The sequence below is a fragment of the Tasmannia lanceolata genome, unplaced genomic scaffold (genome assembly GCF_043159265.1).
Source record: "Tasmannia lanceolata isolate RefF3 unplaced genomic scaffold, GAP_Taslan_0.1 ptg000005l, whole genome shotgun sequence".
Lineage (NCBI taxonomy): Eukaryota > Viridiplantae > Streptophyta > Magnoliopsida > Canellales > Winteraceae > Tasmannia > Tasmannia lanceolata.
Window position 1 is genome coordinate 12,366,843 of NW_027518682.1, and position 25,072 is coordinate 12,391,914.

The 25,072-nt window shown below is 39.6% G+C and overlaps 2 protein-coding genes across 4 annotated transcripts in view; one reads left to right on the forward strand and one right to left on the reverse strand.

Moving 5' to 3' along the window:
- LOC143876658 (putative small nuclear ribonucleoprotein G) overlaps window positions 1-21,223 on the forward strand; it is a 64,878-nt gene extending 43,655 nt beyond the window's left edge. Inside the window, exons 2-5 of one of the 2 annotated variants that reach the window (XM_077378344.1) lie at window positions 12,840-12,885; window positions 12,993-13,015; window positions 20,415-20,536; window positions 20,975-21,223. In XM_077378344.1, coding sequence (XP_077234459.1) covers window positions 12,851-12,885; window positions 12,993-13,015; window positions 20,415-20,536; window positions 20,975-21,037 — 243 coding nt within the window. In that variant the 5' untranslated portion in view covers window positions 12,840-12,850 and the 3' untranslated portion in view covers window positions 21,038-21,223. Of the gene's footprint in view, window positions 1-12,755; window positions 12,886-12,992; window positions 13,016-20,414; window positions 20,537-20,974 lie in introns of those variants that run through there. The other variant, XM_077378343.1, reaches the window with a different exon arrangement.
- Window positions 5,731-8,612, reverse strand: LOC143876656 (hemerythrin HHE cation-binding domain protein). 2 transcript variants are annotated; one of them, XM_077378341.1, is made up of 4 exons: window positions 8,479-8,612; window positions 7,517-8,090; window positions 6,924-7,078; window positions 5,731-6,221 (listed from the first exon to the last, which is right to left on the reverse strand). In XM_077378341.1, exons 2-4 carry the CDS (start codon window positions 8,085-8,087, stop codon window positions 5,925-5,927), a joined length of 1,023 nt encoding a protein of 340 aa, XP_077234456.1. In that variant the 5' UTR covers window positions 8,088-8,090; window positions 8,479-8,612; the 3' UTR covers window positions 5,731-5,924. The 2 variants fall into 2 exon arrangements, with proteins under 2 accessions (XP_077234456.1, XP_077234457.1); XM_077378342.1 differs by lacking the exon at window positions 8,479-8,612 and adding an exon at window positions 8,335-8,468.
- Window positions 21,224-25,072: the final 3,849 nt, after the last annotated feature.

Consider the following 25,072-nt stretch of genomic DNA (forward strand, 5'->3'; position numbering starts at 1 on the left):
TTGATTAAGTCTAACATATTTGGAATTTTTTGAAAAAAAAAAAATCAATTACTTGTAATTTTTTCATGATAAAGAATAACTAATGAAAAATATGCTAATAACCATGGTTTGAAATTTCGACCGGATTTCGGTCTACACCGACACCGAAACGACAAAAATCCAAAATATCTGAAACGTAAAAAATTTTGGTAATTTCGGCGAAATTTCACATAAAATATTAATTTTTTATTCCTTTACAAAATTCAAGAAACCGACATTTCGAGCGTCTTTACCCAATTTCGACCGAAATTTCAAGATTTCGGTTGAAATTTCGGTTTCGGCTAGGTCCGAAATATATGGTGAAACCGAAATTTCAAACCATGCTAATAACACAAGATTCCTTTTAGGGAGATGATATTTTCACCTCCTCTACAGTACGCATTCACCCCCCATATAACCTGAACAGTGTGCAACTTTAACACTTTTTGACGTCAAATCACTTTACAAGGGGGGTGAATGCGTACTACAGGAGGAGTGAAAATATCATCGTCCTTACTTTTAATTTTCGAGAATTTGATAACTACCTCAAGGCCATGTTTGGATACCCACAAGATTTGGATTTGGATTTCTCGCATTTGCGGTTGAGATTTGGAACTCGATCAGATCCTTAGATTTCCAAATCAGCTACAACAGTGAAAAAAATCCGATTTGTAAATCTGTTATGCAAGACATTATTTGGAAATCAATATTTGTGGCAATTGCCTTCACCCTCGCTGATCCTCGACTTGTTGTTGCTGGTGTAGCAGGTAGACGTCCCTCCCTTCCTCGCTCTCCCTGTCTCTCTTGTACAGCATGAGCATGGGTAGGGGTGCAAGTTTGGCCCTGTCAGCCATGACCCGCCCTGAGCCCGAAAAGGGTCTGGGCTGGATTTTCCTGACCTCAGGGTTCATTTTTAGGCCCTGACTCAGGGTCAGGTCGGGTTCAGGGTTAGTACCTCGGGTCAGCCCGACCCGACCCATCCCTAAGTTCTCTATTATAGAATTGAACCATCTGTGCTTGTTTCTTTTGCTAATGTTTTCTATTATATTGGATTGATATTTCTTTAGATTATTATTATTAATTATCTCTGCTGCCCGTCATGTTGTTTAATTCATGTTGTCTTATTTTGTTCCCTTTCTCTGTTAATTGATCATTTTGTTCTATATGATATATGGTTGCTTTATTTTTTGCACTTTTAACAGGTATTTGCACTATGGTTAAATCAGGTCCAGCCCGGCCAAATCAGGGCGGGCCAGGGCCATGCTGAGCCCTGTAGGGCGGGTAATGGGTTGAGGTTTTTCGGCCCTGACTCAGGGTCAGGGCAGGTCAGGGCCGAGATAATGGGATCTAGGGTTGGGCTAGGGTTTTGAAAAACCCAACCCAACCCGACCATGTTGCAGCCCTAAGCATGGGGATGATTGATGTAATTTGTACCCAAAACTCAAATCCAAATTAAAATAAAAAAACATGAGGTATCCAAACGTGGCCCAAACGTATTCAAAATCCCTCAAAGTCACCCAACACATTGTTACTTGTTAGCAATTTAGCATCAAAGCATATGATAAGCATTGATTAGGTTTCTCGTAGCGGAAGGGTGGTAGCCCACTAGATCACCATGCGTGCCAACTATAGTGAGATTCATTGTTTGATCTTTTGGTCATCAGTTAACAATCTACGAGCGGTATTTAGATGGGGAAATAATCAGTGTCATTTTAATTTGGGATTTGCTAGGGATAAGGCATTTCGGGGCGGACGGGCTGTTGCATCTGAGAGCCTTTTAATTTATATATTTTCTAAAAGGGAAATGATAAATGTCCCCTTTTCATCACTTGGGCACCCAGCAGGAGTGTATCAACAGCTGCAGGGGCTGATGTTCTTCACGGCAGAAGGATTCAACGGATTTGATTGCCAAGTACACTGCAGTTGGGTGTCCCATGTGATGAAAAGGGGCACATTTATCATTTCCCTTTCTTAATATAATGCATTGTGTGAAGTCAGCAATTAAGCAACATAATAGAATACCTGCCGTAGGGCTGGTGATACAGTGACACTAAGGCGCCCACTTGTATGAGTTACTATCACTAATTGATAAGGATAAATGATATATTTACCCTTTTTTCTTCCCTGGGGCCATCCCTTTATAATGTTAAAAGGGTAGTAATAAATACAATAGAGGCCCGGACCCGGACCCGGACCCGGACCGGGAAGAAAAGAGGGTAAATATATTTATAACTATTCTTAGGGTGTGTTTGGCGTACCGTTTGAAATAGCGTTTAAAACGCCGTTTTGCAAAACGGTGTTTTTGTTCAAAACGTTGTTTTACCAAACGGCGTTTTCATGTTTGGTTGGCCAGATTAAAAACGCCATATTAAACGGCAAACGGAGGTATTGTGTGTTTGGTTGCAAATGCCCCAAAACAGAGTTTTAGTGGTAAAATGACCAAAAAGGGCATTGTTTGGTTGGCCTCAATGTAACTCAACTACTCTCTCATTAGGCCCAATATTAAAAGGTCATTAGGATCTCATTCAAACACTACTAAAATTAAACATCATTGCCAAAAAAAAAATGGCTATACCTTTGGGGTTCTTCTCCTTCTTCTTCTTAACGGCTGGATTTGCCGGATTTGACGGACGAGTGGAGGCGCTGAGGCAGTGAGGCGTGAGAGGGTTTACAACTTTGCAAAGTAGATGAAGAAAGTAAGAAACTAGGGTTTCTTTTAATTCTTTTGTCTTTAAAAAATCAAAATTAAGCGATCATATAATGATATCAGCAACCCTTTGTTTTGAATTAAATATTAACAATTTAATAAATTTGTGTCCTCAAGAATGATATTGACACCCCCACTTTTTTGGTATTTGACGTAACGCATAAAATCGCAAGCATGTACATAAAAATGGGTTTTGGTGAGGGCAAACACGTAAAAACCCACAGCCCAAAAACTCCGTTCAAAACGGCGTTTTGCAAACGGACCTCCCCCCCCTCCGTTTGCAAAACGCCGTTTTGAGGGTTCAAAACGGTGTTTCAAAAGGCATTTCAAACGGTGGCTGCACACCAAAACACTCTCAAACGGCCATTTGGCCCCAAAACGGTGTTTCAAACACCAAACGGTGTTTTAAACGGTACGCCAAACACGCACTTAACACTATAAGAGAATGGCGCGGGAGACTGGGGGAGTGTATCAGTTCCTTGACAAACCCTTGTAAGCACTTAGTGATAAGGTTGTGCGGTTAACCATAAGAGTTGCAATTGTGAGAAACATCGATGCATGACCATATGATAGAGCCGACATGATAAAGATCCCTACCAGGTAGGGCTGCAACTCGAGCCGGGTTTTACCCGACCCGACCCGAAAATAGCTTGGGTCGGGTTCAGGTATCATGGGTTTCAGGTCGAGCCGGGTTCCGCATTCAAAAGCCCGCATGAATCTCGGGTCGAGCCGGGTTTGAAGGGGCCCGACCCGACCCGACCCGACCCGACCCGAGTTACATAAGTTATAGTATGTACATTTTTTTTTATTGTTAGTTAAAAATTAAAGGGATAATTACATTTACCACCCCTCTAGTTTCTGACACATCCACTTCCACCCCAATAGTTTAGAACGTGACAAATACACCCTTGTAGTTTCAATTTGTTTAAGGTAGGCCCCCTCAGCTGAAGGTTCGTCCATAGATTGAAGGGTTAGGATGATCCGATGGAGCTGATTTTTTGGGCACACCCTATCTATGTCAGGACCCATCAAATGAACGCTTTGGATCATCCAAACAATGTGGGCCCACATTATTTGGATGATTTTTTGGTAGTGTTTGGATTCGGGTAGGGGCCCACATTATTTGGATGATCCAAAGCGTTCATTTGATGGGTTTTGACATAGATATGGTGTGCCCAAAAAATCAGCTCCATCGGATCATCCTAACCCTTCAATCTATGGACGAACCTTCAGCTGAGGGGGCAAACCTTAAACAAATTGAAACTACAGGGGTGTATTTGTCACGTTTTAAACTATAGGGGTAGAAGTGGATGTGTCAGAAGCTAGAGGGGGTGTAAATGTAATTATCCCAAAGTTAAAAGTGAAAACCCACGCAGCCACTGTTACTGTATGTGAGTGTAATTTCTGCTTCTATGAGTTGAGTTGATTCAAGTGTTTGATTCAGCATTGTTTGATTGTAATTACAACATTGTTTGATTACAGCATTGTTTGATTCAAGTGTAATGTGAGTGTAATTACATCATTGTTTGATTCAAGTTTAATGTGAGTGTAATTTCTGCTTCTATGAGTTGAGTTGCCTTGCCAAACAAGAATTTTCCTTAAAAATTTGCATCAACGTGAAAAAACCCGACCCGACCCGAACCGACCCGAGATTTATCATGGGTAGGGCCGGGTTTGGGAATCGTGGGTTTTCCGAAAAAAAACCCGACCCGACCCGAGATATTTCTCGGGTAGGGTTGGGTTCTCCAAAACCCGACCCGCCCGACCCGAGTTGCAGCCCTACTACCAGGTATGGATAATAATTAGAGGTTGACAAGCACATAAAATTCATTAATGAAGATAACATCAATAAAATTAATTAACGAAGTTTTCTTGTCCAATCTTTACCATCTCAGCTGGTAAATCTAAAATGCGACATAGGGTAGAAGTGATAATATCTTGAGCTGCGTTTGGATTGCTGAAATCAGGAATCGGAATCAACATGCTCTCAAAACCAAACCAATTCACTCGAGTGAGACAGAAGAGAGAGGAATTTCTTATGCAGGGGTGACATCCTTGGATCTACGAAGGCCATTGCCTGGGTCTCCACTAACACTGGGTGCGAAAGCATGGGAAGCGAACATGATTAGATACCCGGGTAGTCAATGCCGTAAATGATGAGTGTTCGCCCTTGATGTACGCGGATCAGGGTCCAGCTTTCACAGCCAGACGCCCTTGTGTGGGAAGGGGTCAAGCTTGGGGATTTCTCTTCTCTTAGGAATATCAAACTATCGAGCGACTTGCATTCCGATTCTTCACATTGAATTGGGGAGTTCCAGTGAACTCAGGATTCTATACTGATGGCATAGCGGGAACTACGGAAACCATAGTTGCACTTAAATGCAACTTCGGTAATGCCTAGGTACCGGAATCAACATCCCATTTTGATTCCCCTTAAACAGAATGGAAACAATTAAATTAAAAAATCAATAAAATCTTCATTCCAACTAGGGCAGAATGGCAGAATCAAAATATCGCCTCACGGAGCGAAAAATAGATTTTGGTGTTTTTCCCCTTTGATTTCACTCCAGTGTCAATTTCACCCCCAATCTTTGTCCTATTTTTTATAAACTATAAACTGGAATTAGAATAAGATGCCGATTCCAATGCCTGATTCAGGCAATCCAAACTCACCTGCTCTTCATGAATCGTCGGTATGACCCAATTTCACCAAAAGCTTATTATTAAGATTTATCCCAATTATGACTTTACACGTGATTGAACTCTCTATTATTAAAATCCTATCCTCCCACTGTCTAGCTTCTTACACTAACCTCTTTGGCCCCAGTATAGTATGTTGGTTTGGATATCGACTTGGCAAGCAAAGATACCAGGAGCATTGAATGAGAGAATTTTTTGATAAGGGATTTTGCAGCTCTCGAGGATTGGCTGAATTGATCTGGACCATTTATGGCCCTATTTTTTATGCGATATGGACCAAAAATTAACCATCCATCCTCCTGATCTGGACCATTTTCTTCTTTTCACATTGTAAGCCACGCATTGTCTCAAGTCCACCGTTCCTTCTCAAGGGCACAAAATTTCTAAACGTGAAAACAGAACCAGAAGTTCGTATATACAAATGAAAAAACTGTAGTCACCCCATTTTAGAGAGAGAGAGAGTTCACAAGGAGCACAACCATTGCTTAGCTTAGCCTTTTTAAGGGTCCCAGTCCCAGATCAGGGATTCCTTTCCTTCCATCCGAGTAGTAAGCACTTGGAGAATTGAAGCAACTCTTTGGCGAGACATGCATGTACAAACCAAGTCTAGGTATAGCATAGCATCCCGAGGGAGGAGGCCTGCCATTAGAAAATGGAATAGATGAGAGTGGCTGCCCTCCATTACCTCAAAACACTGCACCAACATCCCCTCCTCTCGCTCTTTGCTTATCTCCGTCCCTTCTAAAAGTGGCAGCAACCCTTTCTCTTCCTCCTCAAAGTGCTCCCTACAATGCTCCTGATAAAATCACCACAAACAGAACCATCAAAACTTACAGCTTCTACTCGTATACCTTTTTACATACTATGTAAGGAGTGAAATACAAGCTACTTCCACTCTATCAGCGTATCAGCTAGCTGATGTTTCACCGAGTCTTTAAGTAGAGCCAAAAACTAAATGATATTCGTAACAAGGTAGGAATGCATGATAAATACATTCCAGCTTGTGGGGGAGTGTTAGAAGTGTATGTGTGTTTATGAATGTGCCTAAGGGCATATTAGTCATTGTACCCTTTTCCCTTTATATATAAATACATGAGGGGCAGGCATCTCCAACTCACTATTCTACTTCATTCTCTTTTCCTCTCTTCATTCTCTCAACACTTCGAAAGCAATCAGGTGGGTCCCCATTGTGTGCTCAATTTCGCATCAATGATAGTGAATGATGGCCAAATGGACCAACCTGCCTTGTTAAAGTGATCGGCTGTGTAATCTGCAACACCCTTCTCCATGGCATAAAAGTAAAAAGCTGGCTCTTTGGATGCCACCAAAATCACCCTCTTTGCAAATAAAATAATTTCAGGTTGATCTTATATTCTTATCCACACAAAAGGGCAAATTCTGTTGCCCACGACACGGCTACTAGTAGTTTTCAGAGGCCAATTGTAGAAAATAATATGAATTTAACAAGCAAACGTGAAAGACAACAAGAGCTAATTACCTGTAAAGTTGTCAATCGAGTAGACAGATTGAGCATGGCTTCTTGATAAGCAGGACTCCCAGTCTCGAGAACTCCAATAGATTTGATAGCTTCTTTGATCCCATTCATGATAGGAAGGTCCCTTGCATGCTCTTCGTTTGCCGCTTTACATAATCCTGCCATAAACTAATCTTTCATTAACAGAAATCATCCATTTAAATTAAGTCATAAACAAAGGGCCCCACCACTGAACTGATGAAATTCTTCCATGTTTTTTAGTGGACCCCATCTTGATTTATGGCAATTGAGAAGGGAAGCAATGTTATGTGAGCACCAAACCAGTCATGGGCCATATGTTGCTGCATTTTCTGAGTTTTTCATTTGCATTGCTTTCACGCAAGATTCTGGAAAGGCCTGACTAGTATTAGCACTACCATGTTTGGATAACCGCACTAACTCATTTTGTCTTTAATCATTTAAACAGCTGTCAAAGGTTAATACAAATCCTAAAAGGCTCTCGAAAGCCAATTTAAAAGGAAAAGACAAGCTGAGTTTGTGCAATTAATAAGAAAAAGGTAGTGCTAATATCAGCACCCTTTCAATTTATCTCTTACCTCTGTCAGCCTTCTCCAAGATTGGAAAAATGATCCTTTCCTCCATCTGAGCGTGTTCCAGCAACACTTCCAAAAGCTGCGAATAACTCCTCCCGAATTTCCTCACCTCCATCCGAGGACTCCCCATTGACGGATCAACGGCTATCCTGACGCCACGTGTCTGCTTCAAAGCCAATTCCGCCGCCCCTCTCATCATCCGGTCCAGATGCCACGTCATGCTCTTGTGCTGCAGCCTCGCTGCAGCGACGATTGCCGGTTCCCGTCGCACCGAACCGACACGTGGCAGTAGCGGAGGGTTTGGGAATCTCGATTCGATATATTGTAAAAGAGTCTGGTACGATCCGGAAACCGTATCGGATCCGCATTGTAGGACCGTATCGGGCACGAAATTAGGGTTTTCGGAGGGGATGAATTGGAGAGATACGGTCTTGTAGAGGAGTGCGATTCGGATGCAAAACGTCCTAGGGCAAGACGATGATCCGTACAGACGGATGGACGGTGATCCTTTAACTACATCGGACGGTGCGATTTCTGCTGAAGATTTTTTCTGTTTTGCGGTGCAATTTCCCATCGCCTAAATGAAGAAATCAAGATCAAGAACAAATACATTGTAAGATTAAATAAAAATCAAGACAAGAGAGATTAACACGCCACGTTCTTCTAGAGATTACTGAGAAAAACCTAAAGGAAAAGCAAGTACTGAAGAATCTAAGAAAGCTTGCAAGAAACGAAAATGAAAGAGGAAGAAAACTAGTTTGTGAGGATTGCAGTCTAAGAAAGCTTGCAAGAAACGAAAATGAAAAGGGAAGAAAAAATACTTTGTGAGGATTTCTGGAGATAATTAAAGGCAATTAGTGAAGGATTAAAGACGAATTTCAAAAAATGATAAGCGTTCTCGAGAGAGAGAGGGAGAAATCGAATTGAAAAACGCCATTGAAGAAGGTTCGAAGAGGAAGAGGTACCTTTTTTGTGATATTTGTGTGGCTCGATTTTGCCTCTCAGAGCTTCGGCCAGGGCAGAGATTTCGAAATTTTTGCGGGATTACCGCTCGTTTTATAGAGCAACGACACGTGTCGGGTAGATGTTAGTACCACGTCATTCGGCTTTTGAGGCGCTATGTTCTTGGGGGTAAGAGTCTAAGAGAGGATATTTATAGGACAACGGTCTTGAATTTAGCGCATTGTTAGGAATTGCTAGGACTGTCGGGATGGGCAAGCTTGAAGCCCGCCCGTTCGGCCCACTAAAAGCCCTTCCATAATTAAAATGAGAACAAGCCAAACCAAGCTTGGTCAAAAGTTGAAGCCCAAACTCTAATTTGGGCCGAGCTTGATCAAGGGTCGTCCAGCCCGTTATATGCCCGGGCCCGATAATATTTTTACTATATAATTTTTTAAGATTTTTTATGCCCTTAAAAATCAGTAGATATTAATTAAATAGGTTACTTAAACATTAATATCTTATAGGCTATAGTTCGACATTAAATAGGTTTTTTTTTTCTTTATTTTGCCCCTCTTCAGCCGACTCCATATGAACGGTTTGGATCATCATATCCTATAGGCTATAGTTCGACCTCAGATTTATTAAATGAATAAGACAAAATCTGGCAAAAAATCAATCGGTGTGGCTTTTCTCACATGCCAAAGCCAACAAGTTTAATGGTTTTCTATGAAATTGGCTTTTCTGTGCTTGGCTTAGTCTTTTCTCGTGCAAAAAATAAGAGGTGATGGGCAAACCCGAACTCGGCCCGAAGCCCGTTGTATAGGCATGGGCTGAGCTTGAGCACCTCAAGCCCGCCCAAGCTCGGTCCGATTGACAGTCCTAGGAATTGCTATTACTCTACTATCATTTCTACGAAAATACCATTCTATTTTGCTTTTTATTACAACTGTTGCCATCACAATTTTCTTAATGTTAAAACGTTTTAAAGTCCAGCTCAAAATTATTAAATAAAAATTATCTATGCCCTATGGTTCACTAATTGATGGCTCATTGGACGGATGGATTACCGTATATTAGACCTGGCAAACGGGCGGGTCGGGTCGGGTTGACCCGCAGGTCATGCGGGTGAGAATCACGCGGGTTGCGGGTCAAAATGACCCGCATTCCTACGGGTCAGCAACCAGGTGACCTGTACCCAGTGAGGGTGGGTTGGGTTGACCATAGCATGATCCAAACCGTCCATTTGATGGGCCACAACGTAAATAGATCGTGCCTCAAAAATCATTGCCATAGGACGATCTCAACCGTTCGATCTATAGAAGTTTCCATATTGTCAGTCCCTCTTTAGATCGGAGGGTTAGAATCATCCTATGGTAATGATTATTTGGGCACAACCTATTTACATTATGGCCCATCAAATGCACGGTTTTGGATCATCCTATGGTGTGGGCTGTACCTTCCAATCATCCATTTTGAAAAATATGGAGTGTATTCTCATGCATAGTAAATTAGTAATGCTCATAAGCTACTGAAGTTGTGAGTCCTAAAAAGTGAGATGTTGTTAGAATGGCTGATTTCCAAACACAAGTGCAATATTCCAACTCAAAAAGTGAGATGCTCTAAGCCCTTGATCTCATTTTCTATTTTAAAATTAAAAATGTTAAAAAAATCCAAAAAATCGCAGGTGCCCGCTAGTTGACCCGACCCGACCTGTGTTTTGTGGGTTGGGTCACCTGCGGATCGGTTTTGGCAGGTCACTAAAACCCCGACCCGTGCCCGCAAATTTGAGGGTGGGTTGAGTCAACCCGTGGGCACAGGTCGCTTTTTGCTAGGTCTACCGTATATGTCGTCTTACCTGGATAATGAAGATGGCATTGCTAGAATCAGGAATTAGAATATATCACATTTCAACCACTGTAAATAGAATTTTAATTCCAATTTTAGTGTTTGGTTGGACATTGGAATTGGAATTTTAATTTCAATTCTAGTGTTTGGTTCATGGTTTTAAATTTCGGTTTTGGCATAAATTTTGGTCCTAACCGAAACAGAAATTTCTGCCGAAATTCGGTAGAAAGGCTTGAAATGTCGCCAAAATTCTGTAAACAAAAAAAAAAGAATAAAGGGGAGTGATAAATGGACCCCCTATATCTTAAATCTACCCCTATGTATCTTTCTCTCTCCTCTCTCCCTCTAAACCAGAGGAGAGAGAAAGAGACATAGGGGGTCGATTTAAGATATTTGGGTGTCGATTTATCACTGTCAAAAAAAAAAATATTATTAAAAATTTCACAGAAATTTCCAACATTTCGGCCAAAATTTGGTGAATTTCACCCATTTTGATTTTTGAATGTTTCGGTTTCGGTCAAAATTTAAAACCTTGGTTTGGTTGAACACTGGGATCCAATTTCGGTAGAAATGGAAATTAAAAACCTAGGTTTGGTTGAACACTGAGATCCAATTTCGGATTTCAGTCAAAATTTAAAACCCTGGTTTGGTTGAACACCAGGATCCATGGTTATACATCGGCAAATTAATATATTGACTTACATCAATATCAGCACCCCTCCGATATGTTGATAAATACAAAAAATTACATAATTGCCATCTTATCAGGTTCAACTATGCTGCTACTTGCTCAAGTGATATGAGGACTTCTATCAATATCGCATCCCTCTGATATGCCCATAAATCAGAAATATTACAGACTATTCCCGGTATGTAGGGTGATATACTGCAAAACATCATCAGCATTAGGGGTAAAATGGTGGGCTTCCACCTTATGCATAGGTTTTGGTAGAGGTGGTGTTGGCACCATCCACCAAAACCTGAGGTGTAAACGGTTGCCCCATCCCATCAATAACATAAGATGTAAAATGCCCCACCCCATGCATGGGTTTTGTGTGGAGATGGTGGACCCACCACATCAAAACATGAGGTGGAAAGTGGTGGGCCCACCCATGCTCGGTATGGTTATAAAATGTTGGGGCTCATCGCCTCATCCCATCATAGCCAGACGTGTAAAACAGTGGACCTACCAGATAAGTATAGAATGGTGGCCAACCCACGCTATGCTTGTCAGGCCCCACTCTATTAAAACAAGGCAGGATGTATAAAGAAAAGTTTTTTCATTACCAAATATGGGAAGGGAGGAGAGAGAGGGAAGAGAGAGAAAGAGGGGACATCATTCCCTGGAAAATAAAAAGAGGGGACAAGAAGTTCATGTCATACTCATAAGCAATCATTACAAGAGTAGGATTAAAAAAATTCTAGTGCTAAAAGGCAGCCAAACATGGGATGGGACGAAAATTTTACTAAAAAACTTCCTGGGAGATTGGTGGGAAAAAAAACTCCCTGGAAGTATCCCGGTAAAATAAAAATCCCATGTTTGGTTGACCGGTGGGAAAAAAAAAGTGGCAAGTTCGGTGTAGTGTTGGGCACATACTGGATGGATGGATTTTAGTATTTTACTCGTAGCAGTTCGCTCATGCAAAAGTGCCTTCCCCCAAAATTCCCTAGCATCTCCCTACTTTGTGACTTTCCATGTTAATCCATAATTGGCTCTTGGGAATGGATAATTTGTCTTATTTTTGTTTCATTGGAGATTCAAAGCGGGGCCATCATCAGACGGTTCAGATCAATCAAAGGCGGGACCCTCTATGCCATAGTAGGCGCCCTATTGTATTACACGGGATTTTATACGTGGTGTCTTTGGTTGAAGTGCAGTATTTTTTAATTAGTATAGTGGGGCCCACTTCATAGGATGGTCCAAACAGTTCATTTATTGGGGACACAATGTAAATAGGTTGTACCCTGAAAATCCATACTATGATCCTAACCCTCCAATATGTAGAGGGACTGAGCATTATGGAAACCTCTCTAGATCAGACGGTTAGGATCATCCTGTGGAGATGACTTTCGGCGTATCTAGGTTGTGGGCTAACAAATGAAGGGTTTGGATCATTTTGTAACCAGTCGCCAAGATAAAAAGGAATTGCTTTCAGTGATTCCACAGTGATTTTGAAGCTCGCAATTCTCGCTCCATTTCAATGATTTAAAGAAGGGGATTTGCCGGTTACTTTCGAGGAAAGCCATTTTACGGATGACTTTTGCAAAACGGAGCAGCCACATAAGCTCACTTTTCTGTAAATTTTGTCTTATTCATTTAATCTATCTTTTCTCTTGCAAAAGTCAACCGCGAAATGGCTTTTCGCGAAATTGGTAACCAAATCCTTCCGAAGGGTACTAAAGACGTCCTTAATCGCTCGTGCCATATGAACAGTGGCATGCGAGCAAGAAAAAAGATCTTCGATAAAACCATGATTTAGGGTTTTAGTCTGAAGTTCAACCCTCTCTCTCTCTCTCTCTCTCTCTCTCTCTCTCTCTGTGTTCGTAGCCATGAGTAGGTCAGGCCAGCCCCCAGATCTAAAAAAGTAAGATCCTCGTATCCCTTTCTCTTCAATTCGAGATTATTTCCCCCCTTTCTTCTGGTTCTTTTGTTTTTGTTCGGCGTTGATCTAACGTTTATATTCTGTAACAGGTACATGGACAAGAAACTCCAAAGTAAGTTTTTGATGCCAAACTACCTATATTTCTTCATCATAATCGTCTCTCCTTTCTTTCCTTCTCATTCTCATGTGTTGTTTTCTATTGATATAGTTAGGGTTTTTTATTTTTATTTTATGTAATTACACGCTCCATTTTCTCTCGTTAAAAATCATGTTGCTTTGTAATTTATTTAGCTTTAGATGATGTACACACGCTTAAATCGCCCGAGACTTTCCACATCATCTCATATATCTTTAGGTAAAATTGCTAGATTTATCTTCTTCTTTTTTTGTTTTAAAAAATTGCTAGATTTATCTTCTTCTTCTTTTTTTTGCCTAAAAAAATTGCTAGATTTATCTATTTTTTTTATTTAAAAAATTGCTAAATTTATGGTTAGTGATTTTTATTTTTATTTTTATTTTGCACATGATGATTGTTAACTTTCATGCAATTGATTCTGAGCCCAAAACTGATTATTGGACTCAAAATAAATGTAATTTTAAGTCCAACAATCGGTTTGGGGCTCACGATCGGTTGTCACAATCTAAAACGAACAGGGCCTAAATATATGAGGTTGTAATGATTTTAATATTGGTAGAAATGATAAATATCCCAGGGAAGAGCTTACTTGTTTAATAGTCAATTCTGTGCAGAGCTCTAGAACATGTTTGTAGGATCGTTTGAGTGTCCGTAATTGGGTTTGGGTTTTTCTCTCCATTTAGAAGATCAATATGTCATTGGTATTGGGGTCAGTTCAGCGTTTCAAAACATGGATGCACGTCAAAATGCAGCCAAAGAAAGTCCTAATCAACCCGGCACGACAGGATCTAGTACTCGGTTGATGCGGCCGAGTACTTGGTTGACGTGGTCATAAATCGAGAGAGTCAAAGGGGTTTTAAGTTACTTTGTGAGGCAAAATGTGGAATGCGGCCAAGGCAAAAGGGAGTCGACTCGGGGGAGTCCACGATGACGTAGGGGAGTTTTGAAACTATGGGGTTCAAGCATTTAAAAGTAGAGAAAAAAATATGAAGGAATGCCGTCTTTGCTGTAGGATCCGCAGGCAACAAATAGCTCATCTGTGAATATAACAAACGAAGAAGAGATATTGGATCTCGTTGTTATAATCCATATTTTGAACTAACAAAACCCCACCGGGTGTTGTTGACTAAGATCGAGAGTAGTGGTCGATATGCACTCCAATACCAAAACAAATGAAGTGGAAAAACATTGTTTATAGATGGAGGAAATAATGATGTCAAAAATAAGAAAGAGTTTCTTTATAGTGACACTGTACAATGATTGAAAGGGATGCATTGCAGCTTGTATGTTTTGGATACAAGATGACATGGCTTATTCGTACCTATATGAGAAGAACAAGAAACAAATTGAATTTGATTCAATTTGGACATAAGCATTCATAGTGTGGTCATAAAGCCTTTAATTGGAAGAACCTTCAGAACAAATTACCTTTCCTTTCAAACTATGCTTTTGAAAATCCACTTTAAATAAAACGACGCGGGTTTAGATTTTTAATTCGTACATATGCTTCTTCTATGAGAAGGAACAAGGAACCATTTGAGTTTGATTCAATTTGGACATAAGCATTCAGATTATGGTCATAACTCATAAAAGCCGTTGATTGGAAGAAGCTTCACAACAAATTACTATTCCAATCCATGTGTTTTTCATTAAAAGAACAAATTACCATTTCGTTCAATCTATGCTTTTGAAAAGCCACTTTAATGCGGATACTTCTCCATTCACTTCCATTTTTGTATCATCTCATTGACAAAGCTGTTATTCTCCATTGATCCTCACCTTCAAGATCACTATGCTTTTTTGGAGAGTATAGCCAGAGATGGAATCTTGATCTCACTATTCTAAATAGGACATTATAGCCAGAGTTTCACAAGAATTGGCCCAAGAGGGACACCCTTAACCTCTTGGATCAATTTTACTTAGGGCATAGCATATCTTCCTTCCTGGGGTTGAGTTAGTTGATGCGTGTAAGGTGGTCAATGCTACAATATTGAGGTCATGGGTCATTCCTATTTCCTAGTATATCGATGCAACTTTTAACAAAAATAAAATCCAATATTCGATGGGTAGCTCTTAGTTATAGATATTAACAATATACTTCAAATCTGGAATCAAGTAAAAGATAAATTACTGTAGATAAATCACAACAACTAACCTCTCAATGGATATCTCAAAAGGATAAAAATATGCAACATAAATAGATTTAATATAGGTTGATTACAATTGTAGATCAAATCCCCCGAAAATTTGCAAAAAATGTTGTAGAAATCTTCAGTATCTTAGATTTTTCTTCCAAAAAATCCCATGAAGAGGAAAAATAGGCTGGAAAACCCAAACTTCTTATTTCTTAATTCAAAAGATGCAAAACTGTCCCAAAAGTTAAACTCAATTAACGGCCTATAAATATCTAAAACCCAAAGATAAAAACTCATCACTTTTGGTGAAAATACCCTTAAAGTTCCCTACAAAACTGATGTTAGACCATCCGAGATACCATGGAGAATCAAGAAGTTAAGAAGATGGAGCTCATTGTTAATGTTAAAAGTGTTTTTGTTTAGTATTTAGAGTTTTATTTAAGCCTTTTCAAGTCATAGGGGGTAGCAGAGTATTTTCCCATTAAAATCACATAAGTGCTTTTAGTCATGAGCAAAGTTACTAGAAAAGCCCATATAAGCAGGAAACACACTTGGGGGGAATCGCATTTCGGCAGCGGGAAACACAACGCTTCCTAAAAATTGGGGAAGCACGTTTACGATTTGTTGGAAAAACATTGCACAATTTTGGAAAGTACGTTTACAAATTTTGGGAAGCACGTTCCCCAATTTAGGGAAGCACCTTTCCCAATTTGGGAAGCGTGTTTCCCATTTTGGTAAGTGTATTTTTTATTTTTTATTATTTAAGGCGATTGTTAATTTTTTAATTGATACGTTAGAAGAAAAAAATAATTAGAAGAAGAAGTTTGTATGTGTGTAAAGTTTTCGTTTTATTTTCCCCAATTTTCTATTTTTTAATTTTTGATTTTTTGAATATTGATTAAGTTGTTCTTAATTCATTGATCATAAGCAGAGGATGAAGACTAATCAAGAATGACCTATTAAAAAAAGTAGAATCCAGAAAGATGCGAAGAATAAGAAATAAGATTTGATTTGATGCTTTGATTAAATTGCTAAATTTATATCTAATCCAGAAAGAAATAGGAAATAAGAAAGAGTGCGAGCCTTGGCGCAACGGTAAGGTTGCTTCATTCAAGGTTTTAAATTTCAGTTTCGGTGTCGGTTTCGGCCACCACCGAAACCGAAACGGAAACCGAAACGTTTCGGTTTCAGACTGAAATTTTGGCCGAAATCATGTAAAAATATGATTATGATTTCGTTTATTTTTTAAATTTCACCCGAAATGTCTAAAATTTCGGTATCAATTTGGTTGAAATTTCGGCTATTTCAATGAAACTATAACATTTTGGTGTACATTTTTTAAATTTCGGTGGAATTTTTGTAAAAAAGTCCAAAAATAAAATTTCGGTGACATTTCGGCGAAATTTCGTTAAAATTTCGACGAAATCTTGTAAAGAAATGACTTAATGTGATTTTTTTTTCCGTTTGTGCCGAAACCGAAATATTTCGGCGGAAATAAAACGTTTCAGCCGAATTTAAAACCATGGCTCCATTGTGACCTGGTGGTCATGGGTTTGAGTCACAGAAACAGCTCTCTGCAAAGCAGGGGTAAGGCTACGTACGTATAGCCCTCCCCAGACCCGCAATGGCGGGAGCCTCGTGCACTGGGCCACCCCTCTTTTTTTTACTTCCTTCAATTCTTGTTCGCTTCCCTGGAGCTTTCCTTCGCGCTTCCTTGGTTCTTTGCTTATGCTTCTCCGTCACTTCCCTTAACATTTTCCCAACCCTTAAAACTTCCTATTTCTTTCCCGAGAGCCCCTCGCTCCCCACCTTTGCTTCTTGCAGTGGCAACTTATGAATGTTTTAAATAGACAACACATTTTTTTCGAAAAAGATAATTTTTTTTTTTTTGAAAAAATAGGCACCACACATGTATCACAAAAAATTGAAGTGGGGGGAGTAGAAGTAGTCAAGTAGAGTGTATTTTAGTCTAAAACTGTTTGTTTTTGTTTAGGGTTTTAAAACTTTCATTTCCCTTTCTTTTCTTATATGTTGTTCCAGTGTGACCTGGTGGTCACGGGTTCGAGTCACGGAAAGAGCCTCTCTGCAAAGCAGGGGTAAGGCTGCGTACATCTAGCCCTCCCCATACCCCGCAATGGCGGGAGCCTTGTGAACTGGGCTGCCCTTTTTTTCTTTTCTTATATGTATGTAGCTTGAAGGCACTTTTCTTTTATACTATACAATGATGGAATGAAATGTTTGAAGTCTTTTGTCTTTTGTGTGGATGTGATGATCTTTTTGAAGTGTGATAAGTTCTTATAAGATCAGTTTCTACCTCTAACCTCTTATCTTTGATCTTTCTTTCTTTTATCTTCGATTTCTCTCCTCTCCCCCTCATCCCCTCTCAGTTGGGATTATAAGCCGACACCCCCTATGCTTCTCACTTTTTATATCATTTTCTCCATTTCCCCATTTTATTCTCATATATGTTTCTTTTTCCTCTGTTCACAAAAAAATAGAGGCATCCATCTCCCCCCCTTTTAGAATTTGGTTTTGCACCCCTTTTTCTGATTTGGTTTTGCATCACCAGGTCTATTGGCTTTCATCTTTATGATTTCTGAACAAATTTTGAAGTCCTGGTTCAAGTGTGTTCCTTCCTTTGCAGTACCACTCAAACCCCATTTCAAGATAGAATTGGGAGGATTCTGCTGTCTGCATCTTGAGCCACCACCCTTATTCCATTATTTTTTGGGTTGCCACTAATGTCAGTTAGCCTCAGTCTCTATTGGGAAAAGTCTAAATCTCCCATGTGTCTGCATATGATTTTCTTAGTGTTTCCTTGACTTGAACATCACATGCATCACCCCTTCTAATATTATCCGAGTGTCCTGCTTCCTGCTGCACTCCATATTGGATCCATAGCTCTGGGCTGAAAACTGTTTGGCTGGGAATTCCATTGGTAAAACAGGACTGCCCCTCTTCCCCTTCCGTGTGTTCCATAGATGCTTCACCCCTTCTCACTTTGAGACTCTACTTTCTAGGCACCTTCAAGTGAAATAGTCTTCTTTTTTACTCTCGTCGGGACAGCTATTGCAGAATTTTGGACGACTCTGCTTCAACACCAGCTGTAAATAATCTCCAGCACTGTTTTTTATTTAATTCATCTTTTAGATTTCCTAGCTGAAATCCACGTCAACATAGATGCAGTCGGTGCCAATACTGCATTTCTCTAGCTTGATCCTCTTGGGCATGAGGAAAGGAGTTTCTTCTGTTTGTAACTTTTTATCGTCATCAGTCATCATTGCATCTTCCAAGCTGCTGTCGAAGGCAATTAATACAATACTCTTTTACATAATGGGATAATCTCAGCCAAATTGCAGTGCAAGTGGATCTGACAAACGGAGGGTTGTAGCTAAGAATCCGTTTTATTACTCTCATGTAAGGTCCATTGACAAACCAAGTCCCATTGAGGCTGAATTCTTAATGAGGGTAGTGAAATCAAGGTTTATGAGAAAGTCAGCGAAGTTCTATGGTGTTCTACCTTTGCGTAGTCTCGGTCCAGTGCAAGGCTCCCCACCTGAGCTCCGAAAATGCCTTTCCGTAACAGCTCAACTAAACAATGTCCTTTTGGCTTTCTGGTTTATCTAGGTGAAGGTTGGATCACTTGAACATTGGATTTGCTAGGTCTTATTTTATCCAGTAAACTTAGGGTCCACCATGCATACATAAGGGTAGTCACGGAAAGAAGACAGGTTGGCAGGGACATTGTTCTTGACTGCCTCTTCTCAAAAGATATTGAGCGCATTTTCAGGCGATTGGTTTCTTTTTTCTGGTACCTATGCATGGTGAAGGGGCAACATTGCTCCCTGCCTAGTGTCTAGATTTAAAGTTCCGATTACATGTGTGCCTTGAGTATCAGCCTCTGTCTTGAACATGACCCTGTTAGGGAATCATTTGCTGGTATATTCATTCCAATGCCATTATGGCATTTCCAGGGTTTCTCCATATTCTCCTCGACACTTTCAGCTCCGAATGAACAGTAGTACTCTCTAGAATCACTTCTGCAGCCTCCAGTGCCTGATTTTCTGAAAAGACTCTTGTAGGTCTTATTTCACAAGTGAGAATCTTATTTATTCAGCAAGGTAGGAATAGTTGTCAATGACGGAAAATATTTTGAAAACCAGGAGGGGGCTGAGGGGGGTCTTTCCCATTGTGATCATTGATCCTCTACTAACCAAATGTTTCTATTTTTAGATCATTCATCTATACATTTTACCTAAGTATATGCAATGATGTCTTCATAAGTAGCCAGTGATTCTCACTAATACTTATAATCAGTTACTGGAAAATTTATGCTTGAGAGATTTCTCCTTCAATAGATGGAAACAGAACGCCCCAACTTGTGAAACAGTAACTTCAGTTAACAGATCTACCCTAGGAAGTTTGCAGGCTGTATTTTTTGCATTTTTTTGGGATTTCCCAAGGGCTATAAAGATCACAAAAAATAATTGATTACAAAGTCATTTATTTAGGAAATCCATTGTTATGGGCTCGCACGTTCCAGAAAGCTGTGGTGTGAACCAGCGTGGCACCATGTATTTCGTTGTACTTGTTTGCTTGGTCTTTTTGTCAATTTCAACTGGTCATCTCTGTCATGAAGATTCATCTGGCTGTTTTGTCTTGTTCTCTGGATTTTGTATGATTTTCATAACTTTAATTAAAAAAAAAAAACTAATTAAATATTAAATATGATAAATTTTGAATGATGCATGGAGGATTAGCGTCATCACTGCTAGTATTACATGAGAAAATCAAGAAATTGTCCGATTTTTCCAATTAGAGACTATTAATTTGATTGCTCCAATCTACTCTGGAGGCTCTAGTAATTGCCGCTTAGTTAATCACAATAACCTATTTTTGTCATTTGATCTGTTTCAGTTTTATCTTTCTGTGTGTCAAGTTTAAACTCCATAAAGTAATATAGTTTTATTGAGTGTGTAATTTAGAACCAAACTAAATCCCGATAAGGACGGCCTTGTCTGATGTGGGTGTCTTGGATTGCCTTTTATTTGGTTTCTGTGGTTTGTATGCTCTGCAAAAATTTCATTGTTCATCATATGTAGGGACTGCTGGTCATTATTATTATATCTGTCGAGTTACCTTAGTGTACTCAAAGAAACTCATGTTTGCGATTTCTAGTTATTATTGACAGACCCTTTTAGTTGCTCTGATGTATTCAAAACTGAAACTCCATGTTGCAGTCAAGCTGAATGCGAACCGGGTTGTGGTTGGCATCCTTCGTGGTTTTGACCAGTTTATGAATCTGGTGGTCGACAACACTTTGGAGATTAACGGCAACGAGAAAAATGAAATAGGGATGGTGGTGGGTTTATGTTGCTTGTCACTTCTGTATTTGTTACCCCACTAAGGCCATGTTTGGCAACCATTTTTTCCAATGTGATGTCAGTTTATCAAGTGGTGAGAGAGGGATAAGGATTAAGGAAGGTGAGAGAAGGGGGGGACAAGAGAGGGCATGAATGAGAAGATAGTTAAAAGTGGCTAAAACACAGGGAAAATGTAAACCGTATTTTGAATGGAGTTTTTTTCCCCATGTTTTTTCAGCTGTTACTTACCCTCTCCTCACATAGTCCCTCTCAGGTCTCACCCCTCTCCCGCCCTCTCTCGTCATTGGGCAAGCTAAAAATTCCATGGAAAAAAGTTTATAGTTGCTAAACATGCCCAAATTTTTTTGGGTGTTTGAATGCTCGCTTCTTTTATCTTTACCACTGTTTTAGTGATTAATATCATATGTTCTGTTCAGGTTATCAGGGGAAACAGTGTAGTTATGATTGAGGCTCTTGAACCGGTTAGCAGGACACAGTAGCTGTTTTAAGTTTTAACGCCCTATTGCCAATTTACTGTATCATCTGCAAGTATGTTTTGGACAGACTCTGATGTTTAGGTTCTTTAGTTTATGGATCAGATGAAGGTTGGCTTTTCTGTCTCTCTGAATTTATAGGTTATGTAACAGAGTGAATTAATTTTTGTGGGTTCAGGTTGATCTTTTGTATGCTTCTGTTATTTTAACTTGGTGACCTGCCCTTCCAGCTACACTCTCTCGGCTACGGAAACGTTCCTAACAATCTGTGAAATGCATATAATGGGATTTTATTTCGTGGACTCGCGTACATGCCAGTAATAAGAGAAAAATAAAAAAACACGCGGGCGACATTACTTAGTGATCACTATTCAAAATGTGGGTTCCCAACACAGATAGCCCTTCATCCCAAAAATCTTCTCCATAAGATGAACCTATCACTCAGAAATGGTGTATCACTATTCAGAAATTGGAGCCCGATACACAACGGTGTTAGGAACATTGTATGGAGAAGATATTTGGGACTGTGTCTGTAATAGAAACCTCCACAGATCGGAGCATCTGGATCACCCCATGGAAGTGAGTTTTGGTGCACGACCGCTCTATGTTGGGGATCGAATTTTAAATGGTTTAGATCTCCCAATCATGTACACTGGATGTTTTTGGGGTACGTCCTATCTATGTTGGGGCTCGACTTTTAAATGGTTTAGATCACCCGATAATGTGAACTCAACTGGCTATTTTCGGCGACACTTGCTTGCAGGAGGGTTCTGCTTAGGCTCCAAATTTACGTCGAAAGGAACAAAGCCTATAGAAACTGCTAAAAAGTAAGGAGAAGTCCCTCCCCACTTTTTAGGGGGGCTAATTATAATCTATATTGGTTAGAGGGGTCTCTCTCTCTCTCTCTCTCTCTCTCTCTGCTTGGTTTCTAAGTATATTATAATTGGGAGGCAGTAACAAATGGGAGGAGTCTTTAAGGAGACTAGGAGAGGGTTTCTTCCGTGGTACGAAAGTTCTTGGTTTTCAGTTTTCTAGAGGAGATTCATTTTTGAGTGGTGTGAATATTAGTAATAAATTGAAGGGGTGAAGCCCAATGACCCAAGTGGTCACAAAATATACAATCAACTAGACTATAATGATAAAAATATAAAACATGAGAAGGCACGATAAACACAATGTGCATAAGATCTCCATTGTTTGCCACTGGGCCCTAAGAATGTAGTCAAACTCTTATATTTGTTATTATCTTCCATTTGCAATCCAATAATCTAGTCAATGCAATTTCATTATTTCACTCACTATCCACATGGAGAGAGAGAGAGAGAGATTTCTTTTTTTTATCATGAGTGGCAAGAGAGGATTAAGGGATCTGGGATTGGGTTAATTATTTTCTAATTGTGTATTATTATTTTTATAATAGAAACCAAATCTCATAATGCATATTTGGTGTTCTGTCTCTGTTTGTCTCTGTTTGAGGCTTGTCATAGTTATTTTGTGTGTGAATTGATTGGTTTTGGCTCAGAGATTTTCTAAAGATGGCGTTGTGTCCTTGAATATTGCTCGCCATAAAAAATTGACCTATTGTCATTGGTTCCACGCTCACTGGATTCTAGTACCTATGATAGAGTAGATATCATTAAGCTGTCAATTTTCACACCTCTCAATCTCATTAAGGCCACGTTTGGATACCTCACAGTTAATTTGGAAATCTAAGAATGTGATCCAGTTCCAAAAATCTCAACTGCAAATGTGAGAAATCCAAATCTAAATCTTGTGGGAATCCAAATGTGGCCATCTTTGTTCATCAAGATAATCAAATATCGCCAAAGTGCACGTGCATGAATCATGGCCATCTTTGTTCACCAAGACAAGATCGTCTTGCTAGTTCTGGACGTCCTTGTTCCGTTCATTGTTCTGACAGAATGGGGATAAAACCAAAAGCGTAGAGTACAATTTGGGTCAGGTTGGATTGATCTTTTGCTAAAAAATGAATTGGAATTAATCCAAACCCGACCCAATTTTATGTTAAAAGCTCAACCCGAATTACCAAAAATTGAGATGCACCCCTTCCTCCCCCACATAAGAGGGTGTGAAATTGCTAACGTCTATCGCAAAAGGCTTTTCGCGGCTGGTCTGTCGCAATTCAGACCAGCCACCTAGTGGATGGAGACAAAAGAGCTTAGCAAATCCCTTTCACTAATGTCCAAAGAGCTTAGCAAATCCCTTTCACTAATGTCCCTGCCATTTGAATTTATTAAACTTTGGTGCGATGTACGGATATTTAAGCTTCCCCGAGTTTGGTGGCGGCCAACCTCATTTTGAATTTGAAACAGTTAAATTCTCCCGTTGAGACTGTTTGCTTTTCAGCGAATGTAAGGCTTCTTTTTCTGTAAAAAGCAAAAAGCTCTCTCATCTCTCTCTCTCCATTTTAAACACTCTAGTGACCTTGGGGAGTAGGGTGGAAGAGATCATTTAGTATAAAGAAAGTAATAACAAAAGGGAAATGATTATATTTGCCCCTTTTTCTTCTTTGGGCTACTCCCTTGTAGTGTAAAGGGAGTCATAAATACACTAGAAGTGGGGTGGCTGAGGGAAGAAAAGTAAGAATTCCAATAACAAAATAACGTCTCTATCATTCAACATTATATTTACATGAAATTGGTTAAAAAAAACAAACAGTATTTCCCACTACACCAACCAACCACTGCAAATGCGTTTCTCCTTTGTCTCAAAAACATCACAACAACAATCATATCATGTCATTATAATCTACTATCTTTACTCATCTGATTACGAAACTACCAACATATCAACATCTCATTTTTCTTTTTTGTTACTTTACATTCTCTTGCTTCTTTGATATGAAAATATTAACACTTGGCAATGTATGGTGACATCTCCATAAAGTTTATACCATTTGATTTAGTGAGTTCGTTTAAGAAGTGGGCCCAATCAAGGTTTAAAATTTCGGTTTCAGTACTGGTTTCGGACCTTGAAAATTTCAAATTTTCGACCGAAATAAATGACCGTTTCGGTTTTGATCGATTTCGGTGTCGGAATTTCGGAGACCGAAATAAATGACCGTTTCGGTTTTGATCGATTTCGGTGTCGGAATTTCGGATTTGGGTCGAAATTTAAAACCATTGGCCCATCTATGGTGTATCTTCTTCATTAAGAAATGCCCCCCCACCTTTCTTTGGAAAATAGCCACCGCACACAATACACTTCTTCTTACAAAAATTCCTTGGCTCTTATAATATATGAAGCCTTTTTTGGTAATTTTGTTGGATGACGAAATACCTTATCTTGTAATATATAATCTTTACTGTTTTGGGGAAGGGCAGTGATAAAATCGCACCCATTAACATGAGGTTACGTGGTAGGCTGGGGGTGCGAATATATCCTACGTTAAAAGGGGTGCGAATTATCTTTAGGGGGGGTGCGAATTTATCATCGTCCTTCGGGGGATTGTGACAAGATTCAACAGAGAATTAGGGAAGTGAAAATAAAATCAGATATGGAATTGCTTGATCAGAACCGTCTATTTGACAGGCCTTGCTTTGGATCCCCTATGACCCAATAATCATGCAAATCGTCATCCCTTTGTAAAAGCAAATAATGTGTAATTTTTGTTCTTGAGCATAAACCATTAAACACTATATATGTAGCCATTAAAGATCCAAATAAAGGCCTATCAGAATCACATGAACAGTTAGGATCAGTCAAAGGTGGGACCCACTTGCGCTGCCCTACCCAAGCATTCCTCAATTTGTAGTTAAATATCTAGGGCATGATTAGTAACACAGTGGGCCCCATCAAGCACATAATTTTGGGTAAACCGACAAAGTTTGAAGGTCAAAATCCTTCTTAGCAAGTGGCATTTTGGTCATGACAGATATGAACTCCACCCCTTGCATAGTTGCATTTGTTGGTTACTGATATTGGCACACCATATTTTAATAATTGCACTAACTTCACTTGTCTTTTATTACTTAAGCAGCTATCAAAGGCTATTAAAGTTCCCCAAACCGCAACAGAAGC

Excerpts from the sequence above, each read along its gene's own strand:
- LOC143876656 (XM_077378341.1), bottom strand. The coding sequence starts at position 8,087 with ATGGGAAATTGCACCGCAAAACAGAAAAAATCTTCAGCAGAAATCGCA. Across the intron at positions 7,079-7,516 it reads CTTGGAGAAGGCTGACAGAG|GATTATGTAAAGCGGCAAAC; the intron begins GTAAGAGATAAA and ends AGTTTATGGCAG. Across the intron at positions 6,222-6,923 it reads CTCGATTGACAACTTTACAG|GAGCATTGTAGGGAGCACTT; the intron begins GTAATTAGCTCT and ends TGATTTTATCAG.